At 42.5% G+C, this 27,554-nt stretch overlaps 1 protein-coding gene across 13 annotated transcripts in view; it reads left to right on the top strand.

Moving 5' to 3' along the window:
• The window catches only part of LOC113167725 (muscleblind-like protein 1), a 51,901-nt gene extending 26,188 nt beyond the window's left edge, over nucleotides 1-25,713 (top strand). For 6 of the 13 annotated variants that reach the window (XM_026368555.1, XM_026368547.1, XM_026368562.1 and 3 more), the window contains 9 exons: nucleotides 10,970-11,140; nucleotides 15,773-15,988; nucleotides 18,828-19,067; nucleotides 20,423-20,476; nucleotides 21,289-21,439; nucleotides 22,717-22,752; nucleotides 23,587-23,678; nucleotides 24,069-24,142; nucleotides 24,716-25,713. In XM_026368555.1, the coding sequence (XP_026224340.1) occupies nucleotides 10,970-11,140; nucleotides 15,773-15,988; nucleotides 18,828-19,067; nucleotides 20,423-20,476; nucleotides 21,289-21,439; nucleotides 22,717-22,752; nucleotides 23,587-23,678; nucleotides 24,069-24,125 (1,017 nt within the window). In that variant the 3' untranslated portion in view covers nucleotides 24,126-24,142; nucleotides 24,716-25,713. The remainder of the gene's footprint in view (nucleotides 1-10,969; nucleotides 11,141-15,772; nucleotides 15,989-18,827; nucleotides 19,068-20,422; nucleotides 20,477-21,288; nucleotides 21,440-22,716; nucleotides 22,753-23,586; nucleotides 23,679-24,068; nucleotides 24,143-24,715) is intronic. The other 7 variants (XM_026368596.1, XM_026368602.1, XM_026368619.1 and 4 more) reach the window with 7 other exon arrangements.
• The last annotated feature ends 1,841 nt before the right edge of the window (nucleotides 25,714-27,554 follow it).

The raw sequence follows: 27,554 nt of genomic DNA on the forward strand, positions 1-27,554 counted from the left end.
ACACACACACACACATACACATCTCAGTAGTCCTGTGAAATCATAAGCATTCACTTCAGGTAGGCGATCATGTCAGAGTGCCTTTGGTGCCTAGCATTGCAGGCTGCAACAGGCAGGATGTTGGAATCTAATAGTAGACTGACGATCTGAGGCACGTCCTCTCTTTAACAGCATGTCTAGGTGTTCAACTTTTCTCCTACAGCCCAAGGTCAGATTGAACTAAACTAAAAGTGCGTAGTAGATGTCGGTGTGTTTGCACGTGAATGATTGTGTCAGAATAATGAGAATGTCTTGTTTGTCTACGTAACTAATGCATCTGGAACATGTGAATACGTTCAGCAGATACATTTGGTATCTTATAACCACAATTTTATTTTAGATTTGTATTTGCTTAAGTGCTGCAGACATTTGTTTCTGCCAAACAACCCCTGCTCCTCAGGGAGTGCAGTAAATAGGGCTCGGCTGAGTAAGATTCCTGTCTCTGCGTCTGTCATTGGCGTCTTTGTTGTTTTATTTTTTCCACCCGCAGTTATAAACATGCATTCATGAATTTACTCATTGCCCTCATCACTCACTCCTTTAATTAGAAAATAATCAGAGTTGGATGAGAGGTTCATTAAATCTCATCCTTGAGAGCCATCAGCCACAAACACGGGAGTAGGATATTTATCACGCTTATGAAAAGAACTCAGATACCTCCTCTTGCTTTGTTTTCTTTGCTGAGAGACGCGACATTGGCTGGGAGGACAGAATCAACACGACTTAGAGGAATGAGCGAGTGATGAAACCAAAGAAAGAGAAGAGTTTTAATGGAAGGGAGCAGTGAAGAGCAAGAGTGGGAGGGAAGCATAGAAAGCAAGGCAGTAGGGAAGGGAGGCGGAGAAAAAGAGAGAGAGATCATTAGAGAAGTGCTAATTAACAGAAACCACACTGCTTAGCAGCACTTTGTCTCCATATAATATTGATCTGTCATGACCATTATGGAGTAGATTCTTTATTTTCTGCTTTCAGAGTCGGTTTTCTCTTTCCTACTTGCTTTCTACCAAAATTAATACATCAACTCGGAATCATGGCCTTAGAGCAACCTGCATAATCAGCCTGTTTTATTTATTTCCTTTTTTTTTCCATGTCATGCACGTCTGCAGAAAAATCAAAAATAGCTGTGAAATCACCCAAGAAGCCAATTAGGTGGCGGAAACGCCTGCATCACTAATTGTATCATCATGACATTTTATATGAGGCGAAGAATATGATGTCTGCAGAGGCCGACAGACAGACAGGAGGGTGGTGTCACCCGAGCAGATTATATCCAGATAGCAAAACAGACTGTGCAGCGGTGGAGTGAAAAGAGGGTGAAAGAGTGATGGATGGGTGCATCAACATCAAATGGTGTAACACGGACAGTGATGGACAGTTGGAGAGGAAGGAACAGCAGCTAGATGGTGTGTGGATAGAGAGAAAGTCATAACAGGAGGAGAGCGTAGAAGTGAACGGGAGTCGTCGGTTTGGCTCGCACAAGATTGAAGAATGTCTGTAATATCCCTTTATTGTTATAGTGCGTGTAGCAGGGCTTGCTGTTGGACATTGTGATTCTTCAGAAGGCTTTAACCGGATTACAGCGGTATCAGACTCAGCCATCAGAGAGTGATACAGCAGCTGTGTTGTTGTCTGTCACCGTGCCGTCTCTCACTGCAGCGTCCCTGCTGATATTTAAAGTCTAGACTGGTCCATGGATCATGAATATGTGATCCAAATGACAGCGAGATCACAGTCAGATCCTCCGTGTTTACGCAAAACAAACAATTCATACTTCACTGTGGCTGCAGTTTAATTCTTATTCCCGATTTCGTTTTTTCCATTTGCTTTTTTTTTTGTTTCCATGATAGATACGACGAGTGAGTGCACCGTGTGCAGGGGGGGTTTAGATAAGGTGATCACCCTGCCCGCTGCTCCCCCTGCTCTTTGCTGAAGTGGTACAAGCTGACTTTGATCAATGTGGATCGATGTGGATGAGTGTGCAGCCGGAAGGCGCTATGTGGAGAAGGAGGGGTTGATGGCCCTCTACTCACTGCACACACACACACACACTGTGTGACAGGACACTGCTATGTCACGCAGTGTCTGTGTGTGTGTGTGTGTGGGAGGGAATTAAGACACTGTGTCATGCTTTTCTACATGATGTCTCACGCTAACAAAATCTATCCTTAACCTAGAAATGACTCTGTCTCGGGCTTTGTTTCTATTCTTTCTGTCGTTCTCTTCTCTTTGCACTTCTGCTATCTTGTGGGTCTTTATGGGAACGGAGCACAGTGCCTGCTGAATAGTCATCTGCAGAGGTGAAGCCAAGGTCTTGAGGGGAAAAAATGTTATTTGAATGTTTTTTTTTTTTTTTTTCAACAAAGCTTGCTTTGTATTCTTGAATAGAAAATGTGAAACTTCAGCATGAAATCATCAATAAATTAAAGGGTCTTACATCAAATACTGAAATATAAATCTTTCTCATTGGGGTCTTTTCTATTGTTGTCATTTTCTTTTTATTTTCTTGTTTTCCAACATTTTTAAAAGAATACTGAAGGTTTCAGTTCACAGATTTTCTGCCCTTCTTAATGATACACAGGCTTACATGCTGTTGCTCTGTATTACTCTTATGCCCTTTTTGCTTGAATTATTACTGTAGTTATTCTTATATAGTGGCTATGGACGAAAAAGTCTGTCCCGTGTGTGTGTGTGTGTGTGTGTGTGTGTGTGTGTGTGTGTGTGTGTGCGGCTTGTGGATGTCTCTGCATCATCGTGTGTGCTTGTGCGCTCGAGGTGGGTATCATCACTTTATAGAGTAATGAATGCTAATCCGCTCTTATCTGCTTTAACCTCGAGGCAATGACACTAGCTGCTGATGCCAGTACAGTGGCACCCTTCATCGGAAGAGAATAGGAGTTTGTGTGTGTGTAGGTGTGTGTGGAGACACGTGCACGTAAGGAGAGATGTCTCCATTTACATCTGACAAGTTGCTCTCAGTTTTTCTCCCTGTACTTGGACGCTTCAGGGCGTGGTCTTGTGATTATCTGCCACGTCCCCCGTGACTCATCAGAAGTAAGATATGATAGAACATTCCAGCTCTCTGACTCTGCTGCATCTGATCCTGACTCGTTTCGTCTGGAGTTCAGAGGAGGAAAAAACAAAAACAAATTGTCACTTGATATTAATCCCTCCTCAGATCATTACACAAAGAGGGCACGTTTTCGTGCACTCATGCGGCTCTGCCTGTGTTTGCTGTGTCCACTCGTGCAGCTTTCCCTGTCTGAGGACAGGCACCGTGCCCGTTGCCAGCAGCGTCTTTTGTTTTCACTTTGGAGCCGCTTTGTGTAGCTGCTAAAGATCACAACACAAACTCAAGGCAGCTGCCAGTTTTGTCACTGAGCATCTTTTGTTCAACGACAGGGACAACTTAATCTTCTCTTTTTCCTTTTTTCACTCTTTGATTTGCTCCGTCTTCAAATAGAGATAGGAGCAAACATTACGATAAAAAAAAAAAGAAAAATACAGATTGTCTTTGTCAAACTCCCGAAGAACACTTAATGACAATAGCTGTGAAGCAATCTGAAGAGAGCATGAAAACAGGTGATGATCAAGATATGAAAAATGTCATTAAAGGAGGAGGTTTAAATGTAAAAAAGGTCTATTCCTAGCAGTGAGCGAAGCCAATATATCTGCAGAATGAGCGTTACAAAGATGGGCAGAAAATAATTAGGCCTAAAAGCTGTTGAATCCTGTGTGCCTGTTCACCAGTCTTCCATTAAGGCTGTTTTAATGGGTCTGCTCTCTGCCTGCCTCCTTGGCACAATGAATGGGAGATAAAACTGAATTAGACTAAAACTTCAGAGATTGTGAATAGAGAACGCTTGAGTGAAGGAGAGATGAAGGCAGAGAGAAAAAGATGAACAGATAGAGGATGGAAGAAGAGGGTTAATTGAAAGAGGAGTAGAGAAGAAGGGCCAGATCTCAGGGGCTGTGGGGTGGCCTCTCTCTCCTCTCTCTACATCACCATCTCTGTATGTGTGTGTGTGTGTGTGTCTGTCTGAGGGGAGATAGTGTTGTAGACCTAATGAGAGCAAAGCTAATTAGAGACTCTGCCTTGCGCAATTCTACAATGACGTTCCCGCAGGAGCCAGGACAACACTTGCCACCTATCCTGCACCCGGCAAAGCGAGAGAGACACCACAGAGACGTTTTCATCCACCGTTCCAAGCGGATTTTTACAAGCAGGCGGAAAATGAAAAAGGTCTCTGCTATATGTCTGAAGCTGGGTCAGTGAAAGGAGCATAGTGAGCAAAGATGAAAAGGAAGCTCTACTGGAGACTTGGTGACTTTGACATTATATTTAATCCCTTTTTTTTCCTTTACCACCAACTTCTTTTCCTCAAATGCCAGTGGTGGGGTTTTTGACCACGTGGATATTAATATCTTCATTCTCAAAGCGCTCAGCAACAGATACATATATAGTATCAAGCCCAAATCGGGTCTCGTGATCACATGATATACAGACCCACATTTTGCGGCCCAGTTGCAATGTCTGCCAAAGGCTCAGGGATGTCCTGCTGTGAAACTGGCAACCGTGTGACAGCTCCCCATTTGACTTTTGAGCCTTTCATGCACACTTTGTCAGTTCGCAATGCTGCATCAAAATGGAGCTAAAATTAAGCAGCGACTAAGTTGCTTTGGTTAATTATTAATAAGGTTTGCTACTTATGCTGTTTTATATATGTGGATATGTGGGTTTGTTAACAAGTGAAACCACAACCACTGAGTTAAGTGTATTTGTACTAATATTGTAGTTTATTTCATTGTAACTCCTTCTTTTACATATTATGTAGTATATCCACCTCAGACATGCAGGAGCAGGTCTTTTCCAATGTTTTTTTTCTACTCTGCCGCTCGTACATACTGTGATACAAACTGTAATATCACACAAACACCTTCTTACTCACTAACATCCATGCACTTGTACTTACAGGTCTAGAGTAAGAAATCACCTCAGGTTCTGCTAAACCACACGCGTTAGATTGGAGTTTGAATCTAGGCTACGAAAAACCAGTGTAATAAAACCAGATTAACATCCCAAGAATTTACCAATAATCATTGATTAGTTGGTTGGAAATTAATGTGGAGCAATTCACTTAAGTCATCTATCAGACAAGACGTATTTGACCTTTTAGGTTCTGCATTGTGGCGACTTGTTGTACTTGTTGTACTTGTTGTACTTGTTGTACTTGTTGCTTGTTGCTGATTAAGTAACGACACCATTGAGGCAAATTCTAAAAGCAACTTAAATGTATGTGCTTTATTTACAGTATGATACTATTATTAAAATATCACAAAAATGTACTACTGTCAGTCATGAAGAACACTGGAAATGATTTATATTTGACATGGAGTGCTTGAGCCAGACATTTGAGACAGGTATAATAGTATAACTGCAAACAAGGAAGAGCTCAGCCCGGCAGTGGCAGTCATTAGCCACGACAGCTAATGATTTTGCCCTATCATTAGCTTCCGGTGCTAACGATTTTGTTCCCGCACCCACCCTAAACATGCTAACGCGCTGCCAGACTAAGTGGTACTTCTGGGGGCTGTAATTGGTGTTTTTTGCTAATTGAGCTCTGCGGCTAAAAGCTTTCAGCGGACTCTGCGTCATGTGTGACGTGCAGGAGCTCCACTCTTTGGAGCAGCGTTTTATTCCGAGAACTCATCAGCAGTTATAGCTCCTACCAGCGACGTTGTGTCATCTCCATCGATCATTGCCAGCGATTCTTCTGTCCACATATCTGTCTTTGTCGTTGTCGCAAAGGCTTTTCCCTCTGCTGAGTTAAATGAGATTTTTAAGGTCATTAACTGATCAAGGCTCGTATGTTAATGCATCAGGGCTTTGCCACATTTGATAAATGATTGGGAAAAGATAATGAGACTTATATAGACATCTAGCATGAGAGAGGGTGAAGATTAGGAACACATGAGCTTTTTCTCCTTTGTTTCAAAGAGATGTCATGTTTGTCGTCTGGATTACTTTCTGCCATGCATCATAAGAAACCAGTGGTTTGCAGCTGGAGCGTATTGCTTAATAAATGTGTCCATTTTAATGAGTGCGTGCGTGTTATTGCCCAGTCTGGCAGTACTTTCAGTCTTCAGACAGGCTGTTCTTTGTGCTGTGTCTGATGTCATAATTTGTCTGACGTACGCTTGCCAACAGGAACCTTTGGTCAAGGAAATACATGTACGCCTGTGTGTGTGTGTGAGGACATGCTTGTGTATTCTCAACACGACCCTCATCCAGACGGCGCTTTTCTTGATTGATGGTTGTCTTTCAGCGCAGGAGGGAGAGGCGGCGCCATTCATAGAGAATTAATAATGCACATGGGTTCGGGACGGTGCCTCTCCAGACTTGAGCTCGACAGTTATCACACCGGTCATGGTTCTCAGTGTGCAGCAGCAGCAGCAGCAGCAGCAGCAGCAGCAGCCACCATCTAATGGGAGAGAGGGAATGCGGAAAAGATCAGAGGCTGTTGGATTATGTGTGGTTAAGTTGGAATGAGTCATTCTGGATGGGTAGATTAAAAGATCCTTTAAAATCAAGGGGTGATTACAGGAGTTGACATTGAGAAGGGCCCGATGGAACGTAGGCACTATTCAACCCTTTGGAGGATGTAGATATCTGGCAGCAAAGACACTCTCTGATGACTGTCTACCTCCCTCTTCTTCTGTTCTTGTTTTTGTCTCTGTTGCTAGTCCGTGAGAGGAATTCTGCCGTGGCTTTTATTCTCTGGGATTCCACACATCCTTCAGAGAGCTGCCAAAGTACCACAGACAACAAATGTGACTGACACTGTGAAGTTTTGATCATACTGTTCCACAGCAGACACACACACACAGAGAATAGTAGGTCATGCCCCCTGACCTCTTTTTTGGCAGATTATAACCATCTCATATTTGAATGGCTCTTACTAAGACGTCCGGTGGGATATCTTTGTGGTTAGTTCAATGAAGTAATGCTGGATAACATGCTAATATGTAACAGTTTGGAAAGTATTTCATAGCTTTCTTGTGAACATGGTGGACAGAAGAAACACAAAGAGGACGACTGAAAGGGTGAAAAGCTTGTTGTACTACAGGCACTGTGATTGATCTGCATATTAGCTTCTTTAGCAAGGAGCAAGTTAAGGTTTTTGTTATTAGAATTGTCAAAATTTTAGAAAACTTAAAAATCTAGTAGTCTCTTTGCAAAAAGACGGCTCTTTGTCTTGTAAGGCATTATTAATGTGCATTTGCAAATCCCTCTAATCCCTCTTATCCTTTTTACCACACACTGTTCAGTCTCTGATGCACTACCATTGTGCAGAACTTTCATGCCCTGAAGTGAAAGTATAGTGTACAGCAATTGGCGGGTAATTGAGTAATCAAGAGAAACCTGCATCTACTGTGGCAAGAAGAAGTATGTGAACCTCTGGAATAATGACCTCAGAAAAGATAACTGAAGTCAAGTGTTCACAGAAAAATGCACAAATCCAGTTCCCACTGTCTTAACTTACTGCTGTTTTTATGGATTGCATTATTAAATGTAACCTAACCTAACCATATGATGCTGATTGAAAACATGCTGTCGCTGAGGTCAGAACCAGCCACATGTATGACACCTGAAACTGCTGTAAAAATGCTGCAATGGTTAATTGAAGAAAGTCAGGTTTAGGACAAGAACCTAACAGTGACTCTTTGTGTGTACTTGTCTATACACGTATGATTGCAGGGGTGTATATCCCCTGAGTTAAAATGTGGCTGAAAGATACCTAGTGTAATGAGGCCAAGGTGAGTTATAAGAGCAGAACGCCCAACTCCCTTGCAAATGAACATGAACACACATATGCTTTATAGTGGGACTGTGACAGCTGCTGCACTTTCTTTAATTGCTTGCCAATTTTAAGTATGTGAAACTGTGGTTTGCTCAAGCCAAAACCTGGTTGAAGTTGCAGTACGAATATTTAGTAATGAGACAACTGTGTGAGGAGGATGAAAAAAAAAAACTTCACACTGAGATATTAAAAGGTGTTTTGTAGCTTTGAAAAATAAATAATCAAATTTCTTGGTTGCACAGGCTTGCTGGGAGAACAGACTAGTCCAGGCAACCATCTGACATTTAAGGAGGGAGACAAACAGGCAGAGAGGAGACAAGGAGGAAGACAGAGCGACCGAGAGTGCATGAGAGACAGATGCAGGTAGTCTGTTAGCATATTAGCATCTCAGTGGACGACAGGCAGACAGGTAAAGGCGGTCCAGAGTCGAGCTGACTGGAGTCTGGTAGTCACACACTCTAGCCAGAGGGAGCACTGCTTTAGATCAGATAGGTTCGCCATTAACCTGTACTGACACTTTTTAGACATTAGGGACAATAGCAGAGGAAAGAGGCAGTGGGGTGGGGTGTGCAAAGGTTGGTTGGAACACGGCAACAGATGATGGGCCCGCTGGTGAAAACACAGAGGTAGGAGTACGTCAAGGTGCTGACCTTTCTGAAAGCTGCTGATAGAACAGTAATGCATAGCTAACCTTTATGATATCGATATAATGTGTTTATAGTGGCGTCCGTCTCCAAGGAACAGAAGAATCCATACCGCTCATCTCAAAAACATTATATTGATGATGTACATGAGATTGCACTGTTTTATAAGTGATTCTGCAGCAACAATTCACAATGTTATTTCAGAGCAGCCCGATAATCACAATAAAGCTGCTGACCTTGGCCTTCAGTAAACGAGAGGAACGCAACCATCACAAGAAGACACACTCCACAACAGAGCTTTTCTGATCCCTCACACTGTTGTGCTTTCTTTTCTTCAAGTTACTTTTATTTCACTCCAGCTTGGCTGAAAGTAAACTGAGGATAAAAAAGGAACGTTTTTCTTTTTTTCAATCTGACGTTTTGTTCTTGGCTTTAATACTGACTGTGATTTCATAAGAGGTGGAGTAAGGTGTGCTAGAGGTGACATCTGTTATTTTCTGATTGCATGTGAACCTTTTCTTATCATTATGCAGAACATGCAAAGTTTTCTGTCTGGTACAATATATATAAAAGTGTTACAGGCCACCGTGTGCAGGTGAGTTGTTAAAATCCCTGCTTTAACCTGCAGAGGCAGAGCTAATCTTTACACCCAAAGGTCTCCCTTGACTAAAATAAATAAATAGAACTACGATTTAGGGCATGACCTCTAAGATGTGGCTCACTGATCTTTTGTTGGTAAGTTGGTTGAGTAAGGAAGGCAAGGTCCGCTGTTGGGCAGGTACACACACACACACACACACACACACACACACACACACACACACATGGCTGGAGCTGACGCTCGAGTCTAGTTGCCCAGAGGGAATGTGCCCTGAAAATCAAAAGACATTAACCAATTAGTGCTGATCAATAGTCAGAGCCACACAGGGATGAGCCAGACAGGAGCATTGTTAATGTGTGCCCCTAGGCCAATCAGCAGGCTGGGAATACTATTCCTCTCAGCTCTCAGCCAATGAAAACGCTAAAGGAACTCTTGACATTCTGCCGCTCTCCAATGCAAAGTACCTTTCCTTGCTGTAGCTAGGCAGAACAGGCTGCACAAGGGAATGAAAGGGAGAGATGGAGCGATAGAGCGAGACAAGGAGCTGAAAGGAAGAGAAAGAAGAGAGGTGGGAGGAATAGAGGAGTGGGAGAGTGTATGTGTTAGGCTGTGAAAGCAGGTGTTATAGTGGGCTGCAGGTAATCTCACCGAGATAAGTAGTAGCATGACAGTCAACCTTTAATTCCCCATGGGAGCTGGTGCTGTGGAGTTGTCGCAGGGCTGGGTTGCCGGTCCCCTGGAAATAGATTTCTATGAAGGAGGAATGGTGAAGTGGGACACGAAGGATGCGTTTTGATGGCAAAAGAGTAGAAGCAACAACATCGAAGAGGCAGAACCAGCTCTCTTGTGAACATTCTGCAAACATACATGTTCACATACCCAGATCGTCCGTTATGACGAGAGCAAATATGAGCAGAGGGCTCGGGATGTACGGGGGATTGAGACACAGGGAAGGGAATAAAGGAGAAAAGGGGGAGTGAAAGAGAGGAGGAGATAGCTAAGATATTACACTTATCCAGGGGAGTGTTCAGTGGAGCAGGCATTATGAGAGTGTAAATTACATTCCCTCCTTCTCCCCCCCGAGCTGCCAGATGAATATAATCACCCACAGCTCTGAGCGCCCAGACACACATCACACCGTCTATCGACACCAGCGGAATATTAGATAGAGCTCCGTGACGTGCGTGTGTTTATTGTCACAGACATTTCCAGACATGTATCAATCCTGCATCAGTTCTCCGGCCCGGTCTTTTCTGAAATGATGTCAAATATTGACACATAACTCACTTGTTATGTGTCAATATCGCCTGTGATTCACAGAGCTTTGGAAAACACAGAGTGGGGCAGCATTTAAGGTGGCCGGGCCGAGGAGAGCGCAGGGCTCTGCTGACTGAAATTGCCAAAGCATCTTTCTCAGTGTCTGTCTTTCTTTCACTAGCTGAAGCAGATAGACAACAACAATCCCCTTTATCTCTACCTTTATGCTCGCTCGTCTCTCTATGGGACCTCGAGAAAAGAGGGAAAGTAACGAGCGCAAGGTTTAGGCCACAAAGGGGGAGAAGAGAAAGCAGGACCGATCGCTCTTCTTTACTACAAACCCAGTGGTGGGCCCAGATGTCAGGGATGTTAGGTCAGCGCCTGCTAAATGAGAGGGCAGAGACTTGAGTCAAGGCTCATTACTTCCTTACATTAGGCAACAGTTAAGGGAAGCACTATTCTAATTCAGCTCCTATCGTGTCTCTGTCCTCCCTATCCCACCCTCTTCTTTTCTTTTTGCCCTCCCTCTTCTCCTCCCACTTCCTCCTCCTCCTCTCTCTCCCCATCAGGGCCGCTGTTCCAGGGAGAACTGTAAGTACCTGCATCCTCCTCCTCACCTAAAGACCCAGCTGGAGATCAACGGAAGGAACAATCTCATCCAGCAGAAAAACATGGCCATGCTAGCCCAGCAGATGCAGCTCGCCAACGCCATGATGCCCGGCACACAGCTACAGCCAGTGGTGAGAAGACAAACGCATGCTCAGAAAAACAAACTACTGATAATGTTACCCTGTTAGAGTTAGCCTGACTTGTAAGTTGATTGACGACGCTCTGAAAATGTCTTAAAATTCTTCTCTAGGTTCAGATAACAGGCAACGACTTCCCCAGTGAATTTCCTTAGCCCTGCTGCTGCTACGTTCCAGATCTGATCAATTACTTTTGCTTCATTAGTGCTGGTGATTTTATACTGTTTGTGATTACACTCATGGCCGCAGCTAAGAAAATCCAACTAACTAATAAACCGTAGTTTTACTTTCAGATGAAACCTGCTACACCAACTTGCAGGCTCACATACAGCAGATGAATTGAGGTTAAGAATAGTGCGTGTAATTTAATTTCCACAAGAAAGAGTAAAATAGCTATTTATGATAAATAAGGTGAATCAAATCAAATATGTAATACAAAGGATTCCGATAAAACGTGTAAAACACCTGAACCAATAACACCAACACCAACCAACCAAAACAACTGCACATAATACAACCTGTTTTTTGTTTTTTTTATTTAAAGTCTGACTAATATCTGAGCTCTTAAACTCAGAAAGCTAGATAGAAATTCATTACGCAGTTTAATGTCTGGTTAAAATCTGCTTCATGAGAGAATTTGGGAGGAAGAAGATTCCTCTGCTGTAAATGAACTAAAAACAGGACATGGGTAGCAGCTGCTGATGGTTAGAAATTTTTACCCGTTTCCTCTTTTTCAAATTATCTTTAGACGAGGTGAACAAATACGTCCTCTAACTGTGTGCACTGAAAACAGCTGATTCATGAGCACATTTTAAACTGACAGAACACTTTCTAGCTGCTCACTGAGCACATCTGTAAAAGGGGTCAGACACTAAGACCCGGTACTGGTGTGAGAGTTGTATTTTATACGGGATTATGTCATTATCGTGCAATCGTTAACACATCCACAAACCTGCGCGTGCACACCCGCAGTGAATTACTTGAGAAATTGCTGTGAGACTGTGCTGCGTGCTCCATGGCTCTTTAAGGTGATGGCCAGAGCCCCAGTCGCCCACTTTAAATGAATCCTTCCCTGTCTGGTCCATGAGACCTTACAGAGTCAATGAGACCTGCCAGTCAGGCTTGAAATAATTCCTCTGTCTTCCTCTCTGTCTCTTTATGTTTAAGTAAGAGCAGTGGACTGAGTTGGCTTCACACTATTCAAAGGAGCTTCCGATAGTGCATGCTTGGTCACACACACACACACATACACACTGGTGTGCACACTTAGCCGACGGCTTATCACCCTTATCTGGCTCAGTTGAGAGGCCCATTGAGAGAGAATAGAGGAAACCGTGAACAGGTTTAGAGAACCAATACATCTCCCAGGGACCGCAAAATCTTCCCTTTCTGTTTATGTCACGAAGAGGGAGAAAAGTAAGGCAGGGAGAGGAGGAAGGCTGACAGAGAAGGACACAGCCGAAGAAGAAAGAGGGGACCGCAGAAGGAGGCAGGAAGAGATAAATTGACAGAGTAGAGACAGGTAGGTAAAGTAAAAGAGATAGGACGACAGCAGTGAGGGGGGGTGGCTTTAGACCCGCACTACAAAAAACAGGCAAGAAAACAGAGCCAAGCTGTGTTCAAAGGCAACAAAGGGTAAAAGCGGGCACTCTTCTTTCTAGGAATCAGACTTTTTTCCTCCATTCCTCCCTTGTGAGTTTTGTTTCCTACACTTTATCCGCTGCCATCCTGTTTTTTTTTTTTTCCTGTATATAGCTCTTCCCCCTCCATGTGTGTGTAGGAGACCGTTTTTATTTCACGCATGGAACCGTGCAGAGGGTTAAGTAATTAGTGTCCAATACAGCTGACTGTGAGTGATGCTTTTTATTACAGTCAGCAGACTGCGCACATTACAATTCTATCTATCTACAGTTTAGTATCACTCACTCACTCACTCACTCACGTTACACAAACAAAGTTCTGTGGACATGTTTGGTGCAGACAGTGTATAAAAATAAGTGACATAAAAACCATCAAAGCCACAAGGGAAGGGCGTTGCTCCTGTAATTAGATGTATCTCCATGTTTGGGTGGGGGGTAAGCAGGGAGGTAGTCTGCTGTTGAAAAGTGGTTGCACCAGAATAAACAAAGCCCACGGTGTTCTCAGAGGAGCCTATGTAGCAATCCAACAACTCTCAAAACAGCTCAAAGGGATGGATATAAAGTTTTTTTTTATGTTTTTACGTTAACATGAAGACAAATGTTAAATAGAATTTTATATGATGCTGACAGAAGTTAAATGCAATAAAACACTAAACAGCACACAGTGCAGAGTTTGTTGCTAAAGCTGTTCAGTAAAAGCCACTCACAGTCCCCCTAAAAGCTTCATTTCTCATCTTCTATATTGAATTTGTTTATATTACTATTATCATTATTATTATCACACCATATCTATCATGTTATATCTTATATATCTTATTGGTTAGCCCTATAGTTCTTATTTTGTGTTGAATCCACATAATGCAGATATATTGTAAAATGTTTTTTTATGCACCACAATTTAGAGTTGCTGCCAACAAGCTTAAGCTCAGCTTAATTGCTGGGAGATGTTGAAAAGCTGGAATTAAACTGCACTTCTATGATAACTTGCATCATTGAAGTAGTTCGCCTCAGGAGGTGAGAGTTAAACATGTTAAAATGGTCCTGTGTCACTATCGTGTGGTGTGAGGCGTCAGTTTGACAGGTTCAGCTGATAATCCCAAATCAGCTGAGGTTTAATCTGTAAGAGAACCAGTGGGAAACAGAACGTATTAGAAAAGCCTGCTTTAAAATTTCCATAGTAATATAACTATGTTTCCATAGTTACATCTGACAGAGCAACATCGTTCTACGTTTTAAAGGAAAATTGTGCATGAAGAGCAGCAGCAGTAGAGGAGTTGAACAGCTTGTGATTTTCTGGGTGTGATGTCACCCACTCTGGCTGCAAATATTCAGGTCCACAAAAACCAGTGTGCTTTTTCATTGTCTGCTTTTAAGACTAAGATTCCAACTATGTTAAATGGTTTGAAAAGTATGAATGGCGATTCAAAAAGCTGGATACAAATAATAACGCAGAGAGACGTCTTAATCGGTTAAACTTGAGCGAGCAGTTGGAGTTCAAAGACGCCAGAAAGTTTGAGGAAAGTGAATCAGAAAACTGAAAATGTGGAATTCAGAAAGTTTGAATGCTTTTCATATGCTGAACTGTGAGTTATGAATAAAAATAAATACCAGGGAAAAAAAAAAAGTTGTACTTGTGCAGCAAGTCTGAAAAGTTTTGCAGTTAAACCCGAGCTTGGTACAATACAGATGAGTAGCGGAGCAGAGAAATTGTTCGCTACTTTAAAGAGCACCATTTGTTTGCTCTGTTGTCAGATATGTCCATGCTGAATCTTTTAAGTATTGATTGCATGTGGCTTTTAAATTACACAGGATCGCGTAACAGCAGGTGGTCAAAATCATTCCATGGCACAACAAAACCCAGCTTCACTTCGACTCTTTCTACCTAATATCTCTGCAGTGATACAAGCTGCAGACGGGAGCCATGCACTGAATTCAATTCAGAGTCGCAATTCTGACTTATGCCACAGACTGTGTGTGTGTGTGTGTGTGAAGGGACATTTCAGAAAAGGCCATTAGCAAGGTCAAAACCTTTCTTTGCAGTATGACATCACTGCATACTTAAAACCTCATGACTTTCAGTCTTTTTCTCTTACTTCATACCTTTCGCACCACAACCATGAATATCTCAGACTGATATCTGAGCACATCGACTTTTCTAGAGCACATTGAGACGAGGACTCATTCTTCAGACATTACACTAGAAGAGTTAGCAATCCCATGACCTTATTCCTGATTTTATGAGTCATTACAGAGCAGCGAGGAGGTTTGTAGAGAGGAGTGCGGCCGTCCAGGCCTGGCTGCTGCTTCACTATTACTCACAGAGTTGGCTCGGGCTCAAGAGACGATCCTCAGACTGGGGCTGGGGTCAGAAACTTGCTCTGCACCACGTCACATAGCTTACTTTTTAGTCTCTTCAGAGAATGTCAGACGGAGCTGTAGGATTGTTGTCTCTGTTAAACTCCTGTATAACATATACATTGTTGACCAGCGCAGCCTCTGACATCCACACACAGTTCAGCATCCCTCATCCTCATTACTCCTCTCTGGTGTATGAAGCGTGTGATTTCATCTGATCCATGTAGGGAGTACAGTAGATGACACCACATAAAGAGCATGGGCCTCCTCTGTGTCTTAGAGAAATGAAACACAAGCAGCCACCCAAGAAGACATATTTGTATGTTCTCTTCCTCCGATGTAAGTCCATTAATTGCCTACAGTACTGTTGTCATCTTCTTTCTCGCCACAGTTCCAATCCTCAGCTTAGCTTTGGATAATTGCAGACATATCTTATTTCACCATCCACTGTCATATATCTTCAAGCAGTAATTTGAGAAGGAGTAAGGAAGAATGACATTATACTTATTGCGAGATGTAATTAAATATTCAACATTTCTATATATAGAGTTTCTGAGAAGTCTTAGTGGGATGATTTTGCTCAATTTGTGCTCAATTGTAACCAACTCTCTCAATTTTTATGTGCCCACAGCCCATGTTTTCAGTCACACCCAGCCTTGCAACCAATGCCAATGCTGCTGCGGCAGCGGCCGCTGCATTTAACCCTTACCTTGGCCCTGTGTCGCCCGGCCTGATGCCTGCTGACATCTTGCCCAGCGCCCCTGTACTGGTCACCAGCAACGCCAGTGTCCCCGTACCTGCCGCTGCTGCTGCTGCACAGAAACTGATGAGGACAGACAGACTGGAGGTGAGAAACACATATTGCAGATTTACACACCTAGGTGCTGGCATAGGAGGGGGAAAAATATGGACACATAAGAACATACACACAGATTCCACAGATGAGAGGATTTACGTAATTATCATATCAGTCACAGATCAAAAGACAGATTAATAAACCTCTAGTAAACACTGTAACCAGTGAGAATCTTTTTCCCAGCTATGCAAACAGATTGGTCTTTGAAATGTAGCCTGTGCCTATTTGAATATTAAAAGAACGGGCTGGGAAGTCTTTGCCTCAACACTATCTGTTTGTAGACTTTAATTATGTATCTGCTACACAGTTTCTGTTACAGTAACTACATCCCATTACCATAATACAGTCATTACGCAGATTTAAGCAAAGAGAAAGCATCGTTAATGAGAGTATCGCTCTACAAACATTACAGTTGTCAGTGCTGCATCCCATCAACAGGCAGGAGACATGATTGTTTGGCACGAGCTCAAGTTAAACTCTGTGTAGTGTATAATTTTCACAGAAATCTCTAATTCTATGAAAGCAATCAGTCATTTGAATCAGTCATCCTCTGGCTGTGTTCAGATAATCTTTAATTGGACAGTAAGTCAATCTCATCTATTATGTAGCCCCATCCGGGAAACACTTGCAGCGGAATAATGGGGAAATCGTTGGAGGCAGGCAGGAGGCGTTAGGAAGGTTGCATTTAGAATATAATGTTGGGTAGCCGTGTAATTAATGGGGGAGAGGCTGAGGAAGTCTCCCGGCCCGATGAACGAGTGGACAATATGCCGAGCGAGGGAACAGGTCAATGACAGGAAAAAGAGATGGACGGAGAGATGGGAAATCAATCAGCAGACCTGTTGTCGTCATCAACGCAGGGGTTGGGGCAAGCGGAGACAAAGACAACAGAAGCAAAGGAGAGAGTTGGGATTGAATCGACTGGGGAGAGGAAGCAATGTTGAAGCAAGTTCCTAATAGAAGCAGACATATGCAGGTTTTGTCCGGCAAAGGATTAAAAGCAGAAACTGTGTTTTCCTATATTTAAATCCAGCGGTCAACACTGCCCCGTCCTCGTGAAGCTGTTTGATTAGGAGAATTTGTACCCTAGCCTAATTTAACAGGAACTAGGTTTGCTAAAAATATCTCAGAGAAAAGGGCCAGCCATATTTTAGTTTCTAGTGTGTGTCATTCAAAGTAAACATAGCTGGAATTCTGCGGACCGACTCACATACCAGTCCGTAGACATGTTACAGGCTATTTCCTTGAGGCTGAGAGAAATTCCTATTTTAGAAGACAGCCGTCCAGACTGTTTTCCTGAGAAATGTTTTCCAGCATTCTCTCCGTCTCTGTCTCGTTTGGAGCTATACGGCTGCATAAAGTCATATGTCTCTTACCTGCAACCATGATGATGCGAGTGGCCCAGAGGAACAGTTACCATGGGGATTCAAATATGACTAACAGGCCCTTTATTTGTTTGTCCGACTAAGCACTTTCACTGGGTTAGCTCTCTCTGGTGCGTGATTAGCCACTGTTAAAATAAGCACCCCTGCTGCAGAGAACATCACACTGTTGTCATTCAGTCTTCTTTTTCAGTTTTAATTTTTTTTTATACGGCAGCCACACGCGCTCGATCACCAAAGAGTCACTCTGTCTCCTTGATCCCCATTTCTCTGTCCTCATCAACCACTCTTACGTTTGCCTTTCTCTCCCATGTTACCTCCCTCCCTCCTTCACCCGCCTCTCCCAACATCTGCCTGACAACAAGGCAGTCTTTTTTTTTTTTTTTTTTTAAATAAAGCCAGTGGTGATGGTGGCAGCGGTGAGGAATTAACGTGTGTGAGTGCATGTGTGTGCGAATGTGTGAGAGCATAAGAAAAGCACATAAGAGAAGGAAGAGACAGAGAAAGGGAGAGAGCATCCTTCACCATCATCACTCACACAGATCAGCGGACTGTAGATGATGAGCTGTCATGACAGCAGACAGAGCAGGGTTCATTTGTAGATAACAGTGCGGGTGGCCTTTTGTTCTGGGGGCCAGGTCCACCACAAATCAAATCCTCTATGCATGCAGACAGTGAGGCTGGTAAACAGACATTTGGTAAATGGCTTGTTCTATCACAGTAGCTGATAGATCGATACAACGTAGCATGAAATTACATTTCATATGGAGCAGGATTGGACAGAGGCAGCGGTGGCTGATCGTGCACAAACGGAGGTGTTAAGTTATTGCACAGCTCTTTAAGTGTCAAAATTAATCTGGCAAAAAATGCTGCCTCATAATTTATATATGCATCTACCTTGTGTGTGTGTGTGTGTGGGTGTGTGTGTGTTATTATGTGTGGGCCAGTGATTACGTCAGCTGCAGCCTCCCTTGAGGGGAGGCAGCTTCATATTTCCCATGAGCCTCATTTGAACCTCTACATGGCTACAGGCTGAGCCAGCCACTTCCTCAACTGATCGCGCAGCTGCTGCCCCCTTCTGGGCCTCGCTGGAAGAAGAAGAAGAACAACAGCTGATTTGAATAATAAATAAATGCTGTGTGATTGATGAGGCTGTAAACCCTGGATACGGTCTGTTCTGCTTATCAATCAACAGTAATGGCCGAGCCTGTCGCTGGGATTGGTTAGTTCTGTCTGATAAAGTGATTGTCAAGTTCAGAAATGACTGAACAGATTGATTACTTCATCAAATGTGAAGTAAAGTGAACATTAACTTCATAATGCTCGCGTGGGTCCGGTGTTTGTGTGCTTTTATGTGTGCGCAAGTGTGCATGTTTTTTTACATTATGATCGAATTCTTCATTTAGGTTCAAGTTTGAAGAAGTACACTGTGATTTTGTGTGCTCCAGGTGTGTCGGGAATACCAGCGGGGTAACTGCACTCGTGGAGAGAACGACTGCCGCTTTGCCCACCCTGCAGACAGCACTATGATCGACACAAACGACAACACAGTCACTGTGTGTATGGACTACATTAAGGGCCGCTGCTCGAGGGAGAAGTGCAAGTACTTCCACCCTCCAGCTCACCTGCAGGCCAAGATCAAAGCCGCCCAACACCAAGTCAACCAGGCTGCGGCTGCTGCAGCCATGGTAGGTATCTGTCCACAGATTACACCACTAACAAGGACTTGAGCTAATGAACATGTAAAGTATCAGAGCGAAGTCAGTGTACACCCAGAGGACGCTAATAGACAAATAAATGTAACCTAGAGTGGAATTGATGTAATCACTTAAAAACTTGCCGACAAGCTAGATGGGATTTCTCATTAAGCTCCTCCAAAGCCGATGTTGACTCGGTAAACATGACCTGGGTTTGGAGCTCATACAGTTCAGCTTACTACAAACACTGTTTGAGTCAACATCTTATAGCCTCTGCTGTGACTCAGGCTCCTCAGCACACAATCCTGTCTCCACTGTTCCAGCTCTGGCTTAATACGCGCTGAGGAGATCCAGAGTTGAAGCGTGCTTTATTAGCAGCAGGCTGTACCGAACGATGCTAGTGTGTGACTGAGCCTACTGCTGCCTCCTGCTCCTCCTTGTTTTTGCTGCTTTATTAGCTGTACATCTTGCTGCTGTCACAGGCAAGCACGCAGTAGGTAGTTTACATTGTTAAATGTACGCTGAAAAACACACCGTGAAGAAGTCTTGTTTCTGCAATGCAGTAAAAGTTTTGTATAAAGGGACACAGAGTGGTTTTTAATGGCATTATGCAGCAGGTAGTCCAGGAAGGAGGGGAACTTTGAGTTCAGTTAACCTTTTGCATTGAAGTTATTTCATAAAACCAAATCATGGCTAATACGATTAGGCCTGCGTCTGCTATTGAACCCTATCAGTACAATCTGTCCTCTTTAACCTCTGTTTAAAATGTTAAAAGTGGAAACCGGAGCAGTTCCTTTGGTCTTGTAGCTTGTCGGATGTTTAAAATAAACCACACAAGTTACAGAAAGTGAAAAGATTTTAAAAAATTCAGCATCATAGCTGATATCTAAAAGACAATGTAAAAAGCTCACTCCAGTTTAATGCAGCTTTTTTAGACTATGGTAGCAACAATCTGCTTCTATACTGTGATCTAGGTTTGCCTTTAATTTAAATGTAACAATTAATGGTAAACTGGCCAATCCTCCTTTCTGGACCACAGCATCGTGCAGTTAGAAGGCAGCTCTCTGCTGTGGTGATAAATGACGCCAGTGGCCATAACTCTTTTCAGTAACCCTACAGCCATTAATGTGCATGCCCTGGTCTTGTTAATGTTGTATATTGCATTCCAATGATTTGTTTTTTTTTATTTGTTTGTTTGTTTTTTGTTTTTGTTTGTTTGTTTGTTTTTTTCACCAACCCACACTGCACTGCTGCCCCCATGATGCACCTCCGCTTGCTGGTTTATGTTAATGCGCTTGAACCCCATTGGCCCATTGCCATCATGTGCTCTCTGCCTGCTAATTAAGACTCAGTCGACTGTCAAATCGCTGAAGCGACCCCTCGACGCACCTTTTGACCTGGTACTATGACCTTTCACCTTTTAGCTTGGCATGTAGCTGTGGTGTGGTAGTTATTCATTTGTAGTTCTGAAATACCTTTAAAAAAAAAAAAGTAGATCTGAGGAAACACTGAGCGGTGATGAACTGATTGAAGCTGTTCCTAAACATTTTGATTCATTCGCCATTGAAATTTATATTAATTAATCCATCAGTCATTAAAAGAGTAAAGCTTTTATATGGGAAACAAACTATCGAAGGTCAGTTCATCATCTTAAGTGAATCCCAGAGCAATTAACTAGTGGCATGAATATGAAATACTTACTGTCTAATGATGTTTTGTAGAATTTGCATGATCCTGTCACTTCCCATAGCGCATGTGTAACTGTTGTCCAGAGGTGTCACGACAGTCTTAACATGGCTTCTAGTTTACTATTATCATGGAGCTGGCAGTGCAGCTTTCTCTAACTACATAAGTTCTGTTGAAGGTTCAACAATCAATACAATAACTGATATACTATAACTTTTTCTCTTTACACAAAGATCTAGTTAATTATCTGCAGATTCATTTTTTTAAACAATCATATCACAGCTCAGGTTGTTTTTTTTTGTCACTAGCAAGATAGAAGTCACAGTTTGTCAGCTAGTGGCTGTCTTGCTCTGACAGAGGTAGTGCAGTCCACTGCTTGCTTGGAAGTGTTTGTAATAGCTGTTTGAAAAGGCAACTTTATCTCCTAATGAAATTCTTTCTCTCTCTCTTTCCTGAATGTCACTGCTACCATCCTTTGATTTCCCTCACTTCCCATTCCTTTATTTTTGTGTTGTCCCCTCATCAGGGGCTCCCTTCTGTCTTGCCTCCTTTACCAAAGAGACCTGCACTTGAAAAAGCCAACGGTGCCACCACTATGTTCAATGCTGGCGTATTCCAGTACCAACAGGCCCTGGCCAACATGCAGTTTCAGCAGCAGGCTGCCTTCATACCATCAGGTAAGGCCCGAGCCCTCTTGAGCCCATGTTTGTGGCAGTTATCTCATCACTAGTGGCTGTCAAATCACATCTAGTTGCTCACAAACGTCCCTGATTTTGATGTTTTGGCATTAGCAGCAAATGGCTGAATGACTGTGTGATTTCATTGTTGGTGGCAAGGTGGAAAAACGTGCATGAACGTAAATATACAGCATGGGTTTGATCAGGATCAGGATGTTTGTTATTATTATTACTATTACTATTATTATTAATTCATGATTCCACATAATAAACTGTAAATCAAAACCTCTCAAAAACATTCCAGATAGGTCAGATCTTCTCTTCTACGTGTCTGCTGCTCCATTCAGTCCCAAACACCAAGCAGATACTGGTGGCAGCCTGACAGTCAAAACAGTAAAAGGGCAGTAAAAGCCTTTCGTGAAACGTATTATTGTGAGTAACAAGTTAAACCAGATGATCCATCAACATTTTTATGAACTTTTATCGCATCTGGATTTTGGCAGCTGGACAGTAAGATGGCAACATTTAGAAAAAAACAGTTTTTGAGTAAATCAAACTGACTAAAAGGGATGTTGAAAGGTGAGAGATGTGTTTTCTCTCCATTCCCAGTGCAAATTACAGCTTCACTTTATAGTGTACACACACACACACACACACACACGAGCAGCTATTTGAACCGCACTTCTCTGGCCGCTACATAGTCATCCTACACTGTGTCCCATATTCTCATCTGACAGCCTAAGAATAGCCTGCCATCGATTCCTTTCTCTGAGAGATTCGAATACTGAGATCCTCATATGTCCCACACAACTGGACTGTCAGGTCACTGCAACACACTTTGAGGAGTTTAAAAGTAGGTCAATATAAAAGTACCACTTCGCAAACGGCGCTGACAGGAAAATGGGACTACTGGCAGTGTTTAATTTGCCCTCTTATTTAATGGAGCAGTTGAGCAGTAAACTGGGGCTGGACGGGCACACTATCAAGTATTCTCCCCAGTCAGAGCTCTCATGAATAGGCCTCCTTCACCGTGCTGTACAGTATGTGTGGTTGCGGCAACACTGTGTGTGCAAGTAAATGATTACTTTGTGTAATTATCAATCATTATTATATTTTTCTATTGCACTAGAGCCAACGGATTAACTCTTAGGTCACAGTTTGTTTGTATATGCAGGTTTAATCCAGTGTTGTCTGACTCTGTAACACTTGTAATGGGTTTTCTTGATTTCTTCTCCTCCCTATTCACTCCACTCCCTGTTGCAATGCATGATGGGCAGGCTCGATATTGTGCATGACACCTGCAACAAGTGTTGGTAGGTGCCAGCTTTCCTTACTGATTATGTTTGAGCCCATTTTGGTCACTCACGTTTCATTTAACTCACCACATAATGTGAGCACATTCTCCCCCTTTTGTGAATTTACACTTTGACGCTAACACCAAACGGCACACGGAAGCTCTTTTAAATGCAGTCGACAGCGTGGCTGATAAAAAACGGGAATTGTAACTGTGCAATTTCAATTGCAGCACATCTTAATGATTATGGAATGAACTTGTTTTTGCTCTGCCACAGATCTGTCACCTAATGCTTGTTGCAGTTTAATGTCCCCCCAACCCCTGCTTCATTATACTTCCATCCCAAGCTCTCTAACCTGTAGAGCACCTCATTGTACTGTCTGGTTATACATGCCTTGTAAACATGAGGAGGTATTGTTGCTAGTGGCAGTAAAAAGAGTTGTTGTAGCTTTATGCATAGTGGAAGTGTAATTTTCCTTTATATGGAGATCAATTAACTATCCCATTGGGTAAGAATGTAATAGAATATAAAAAGAGACAGCTATCGGAACTAATTACTGGATTTTCAAATTTACCAATTAGCTACCTTACACTCGTGTTTCTTTTTCTGTTTCTCCACAGAACATCTGTCGCTATCGTTTAACTCAAATTGGTGAAGTAATTGTGAGAACGAACAGTAAAAACCAAGACGAAAAAGAAAAAAAAAAAAAGATTTAAAGCCGTATTTGAAGCAAGCAACCAGTGTTTCTCATGTTTATTAGCACTGTATGGACAGATGTGAGAATGAAGTGTTAACACAAACAAGCTCTAAATCTGCTCTGGTTCAACTGCCTGTGTGATCTTTCCCTCCAAGTACCCATGATGCACGGTGCTACTCCAGCCACTGTGTCTGCAGCCACCACATCTGCCACAAGTGTTCCCTTTGCAACCGCAACAGCCAATCAGGTTTGCTCCTCTCCTGCCTCCTCTCACTCGCTCTCACTTCTGGTATCAGCTCTGACTTTTCAGTATCTGTTAGATTTATTCTTTTTTCTTTCTTTTTTTTTTTTTTAATCTTATGATTCCAATGTGCCTCTTAATGAAATACGCATGAACGCACGAGGCTCATCTCTGACCTTTGCAAGCCATTCAGAGCATCTGATACTGTGATTATTTGGATAATTACAATTCTTATCTTTATTATCAGTTCAGTTTGAAGTGCCGTTTGTCCTCATTTCAACTGATCTCTGTCTCCGTCTCCCTCCTCTTTTACCCTCTGTTTGTTTCTGTTTGCCTTTCTCCCTCTTCCTTTCTCTCTCTCTATCTCTCTCTCTCTCTTTTCCCTCCCTCAATCAGATTCCAATAATATCTGCAGACCATTTGACTAGTCACAAGTATGTGACCCAGATGTAGGACTCTCAATCAGAACAGTATGTACTGCAACTCTTTCCATCATCTCAAACACACCGCATTTGGACCAATACTGTCTGTTACAGGACACAGGGAGTCAGTGTTTCCTTGTAAAACCTGTCCACCATTAATTGGAAATCTCACTTGCATGGTGGAAGACTGAGCCTGCACATTGAAAGAGCCTAAGGAAAAGTTTATTCAGAAATAAATGAGATTGGAATCAAACATCTGTGATTTGTTGGACCCCACAAAATCAGCAAAGTAACACCAACAAGAACGGGTTCTTCAATTCTGCACGTCCCAGTATCTACATGTTCAGGAAGTGCTGTAGTCGGGCAAAAGCCCAAGGAAGGCTGTGCATTTTGACCCCCATTACCTACATTAGGGTCAGGTTCAGGAGTTTGTTAGATGGTCGATACAAACAGAAGGAGCAAGAACGTCAAGGAAAAACTGTGTCAGTGTTCATCTCCACTTCAGCCTGTTCATTTTAAGACACATTTGAAAAATTGTGAACTTGTCCTTTAAGTTTTTTTGCACTTGTCCTCGTCCTCGTGATTCACACCTAACCTGCCGTTTTCGGAACTTGTTTCCAGGTGGAACTGGAGCGTGCTGGTGTCGAGTCCAAGATTAATGGTCACCCTTCATGCCTGTAACATCGAGAACAAAGCGGAGAACCGAATCTTAAGTGGTTTGGGACTAATCTGAATGTTACCATAGGAGGCACAGTTTGTTAGGATGGTTTTCATGTGTACTTCATGCACACTATTAACACGACAACAGAAACGAACATCACTTGCATTACAGACTGCCTTTCGCTCTGTGGAGGCAACCTACCTTTATTCACCGGACACACTTTGAATGTTAACATGAGGTAAAAGCGTCGACTGGATTGGTACGTCCATTGACCAAGAATCATGACTTGTAGTTGTTTGTTCATTCATTGGTCGTCGGTCTAAATGTGTTCATTTGTTTACACCGAGGTGCAGCGTGTATTTCAGCTGGCGTGAGAGAAACGAATAATGGGACTGAATCACATATGCATGCACAGTGATATTCTTTGATTTTTCTTTTTCGTTGAACCAGTCAAAGGGGGAAAACAACACAAGTGCACTCAGAGGCGATAGAGCAACTGAATGTCTGTGAGGTGTCTTTCAAACCTTTGTAGCCTACCTTTCTATCTCTTAAGCACATGTCTTTAACCTTGCAGGCATCCCTGTAAAGTGCCATACATCTCAAAATACATTAAGCAGTGTTACAAAGTGTTAAACTCAATAATTCCCTTTAATACGTCTCTAGTTTCTCTCTCTTGGACAGCATGTAGTGTCCAGTGTCGTGACCTGTCATTACCTGTGGTTCCCAACAGCGCCACTTTTGATCCGATTACCTTCCCCAGATCGTCTGCTTTACTCGGAATGAATATTTATCATTTTTATCCTACACCTTCTAGTTGATGTCAGCTCTTCAGACAGGAAGTGAATGGAGCTGTGCTGACACACATCTCTCCTTGATCATTAAGCCTCAGATAACTTGTACATAAGGTCTTGGTCTGCGTTAGAGGCCAAAGACTCCCCAGCAGTGAAAATGATTTTATGATGAACAGCATTAAAAAAACAGGGCGATGAGTTGAAATCCAAACTGCTGTGAGACGAGATGTCAGCATCTACAATGGATACGTGGTTTGTATGATTAGATTTGTTTTCCGTTTGTGTGGTTGTGCATATTTTAAGGCAGGTTGAGTAGTAGTGTACATATGGTCTGACATATTTAAAGAATATTTGTTTAAAAACGTCTACCTGAGAACTGTTTTCAGATAGTCAGCCAAAGTTTTTTTCGTTTTTGTGTGTGTGTGTGTGTGTGTGTGTGTGTGTGTGTGTGTCATTGTTACTAGGTATTGTCGATAGACTAGTGGGGCTAAATAAAATTAAAAGATTGTGGGCCGCTGAAACGAGCCCAGCGAAGTATGTCGCGCGTTTAGAGTGGATCTCTACAACAGTTTGTTTCAGTCGTGTATTCTGGGTGTTCTTCAGGCATATTTAATTGGTGGATAGAACAGGGAACGTGGCGAGAAAATAAACGATTGTATTACTCATCCAAAGCCTTAGAATGTACCATCGGGTCAGCACAATGCAACACACCATTTTGAACCATCCAGTTGCCTAATCCACGCCATATTAACACGCACGCACGCGCTCTCACACGCACACACTCACACGGAGCACTATGTAACTGTCACTTTGTTTGTCAGTGTTTTCTGAACTTCCGTGTAGTTTTTCTTTTTAGACGAGGAGTGTTTCGCTTTCTTCTTCGGTTTGGATGACATTTGGATTTTTGGTTTTCGCTTATTCTATTTATCTTTCTTATAATGAATATAAAAGTGTGTATTTGTGTGTTCCTCATGCACAGTTCCCTGAAATTCCATGTAATGTTCATTTTAGTATGATTATGATTGTAAACTCAATATTTTCTACGTTATGCATATTGTTGAACTGTATGCATATTGTTCATTTCTCTAGTCTGTTTGTGTTCTTTGAACAAAGATGTTTTATATGAGTATCTAACAGTGATGAAATAATAGAACAGAGGCTGAGTTGTCAATGTGGCAACCGTCGCCGATAACCGAGTAATATTTTAATGATTGTAAGGTTTGTAACTAGTCATATAAGAAAAAAAAAAGACTATTATAAAAATCTAGTTCTTAGATGTTTAGAGTAAAGATGTTATTTTCTACTGTATCCATTTCAAATAGTAACTATTGTTTGAAGATTTTTACTCTCCCTGGAAATTGGGCCATGTTGGAAAACAAGCTGCATATTTGATCACTTTTACGGGGACGTTGCTGGCAGGGTGAGGTGAACGTGGCGCGTAGGGACCGAGTCCGCACACTCGTCTCTTACTGAGCCGACTGCAAACAACTGCAAGGGTGGGGCGGGGAATCTCGAGACGTCAAAGGTGACAATGGTTGACTTTTTTGCACTTCTGTACATAGTCAAAAAAGAGAGAATCATGTATATTAAGATCTTATTTTGAATAAAAAAAATACTAATGTCTATAATGACAAGGAATTTTGCTAGGATAACAAAAAAAAAATCTTATGAAAGGCTGAACAAAATTGCTTGCATCAAAAGGGCACTGAGTTCTCACTCTCCTACCCCTTTCAGAAAAGGCCAAGTGTTGCTTTTCTTTTTTGTCAGCAGCTTGTAGTTTGCCAGGTAACCTTCTGGAGGAGGCGTCCACTACCCTCCAGCATAAGGGCCTGACTGGGTTTGTCTGGTCCCCTAAACCTGCCTGTATCCACAGGTCTGTGTGTCATGGCCACGCCCTCCCAGGCCCAACCAATCACAACACGTCCTGTCTCCTTACTTTACTCAGAGAGGAATGCATGTTAAAGGAAATACATATACTGTTTAAAAAAAAAAATCACCACGCAGTAAT

The sequence above is a fragment of the Anabas testudineus genome, chromosome 13, assembly GCF_900324465.2.
Source record: "Anabas testudineus chromosome 13, fAnaTes1.2, whole genome shotgun sequence".
NCBI classification, from domain to species: Eukaryota; Metazoa; Chordata; class Actinopteri; order Anabantiformes; family Anabantidae; genus Anabas; species Anabas testudineus.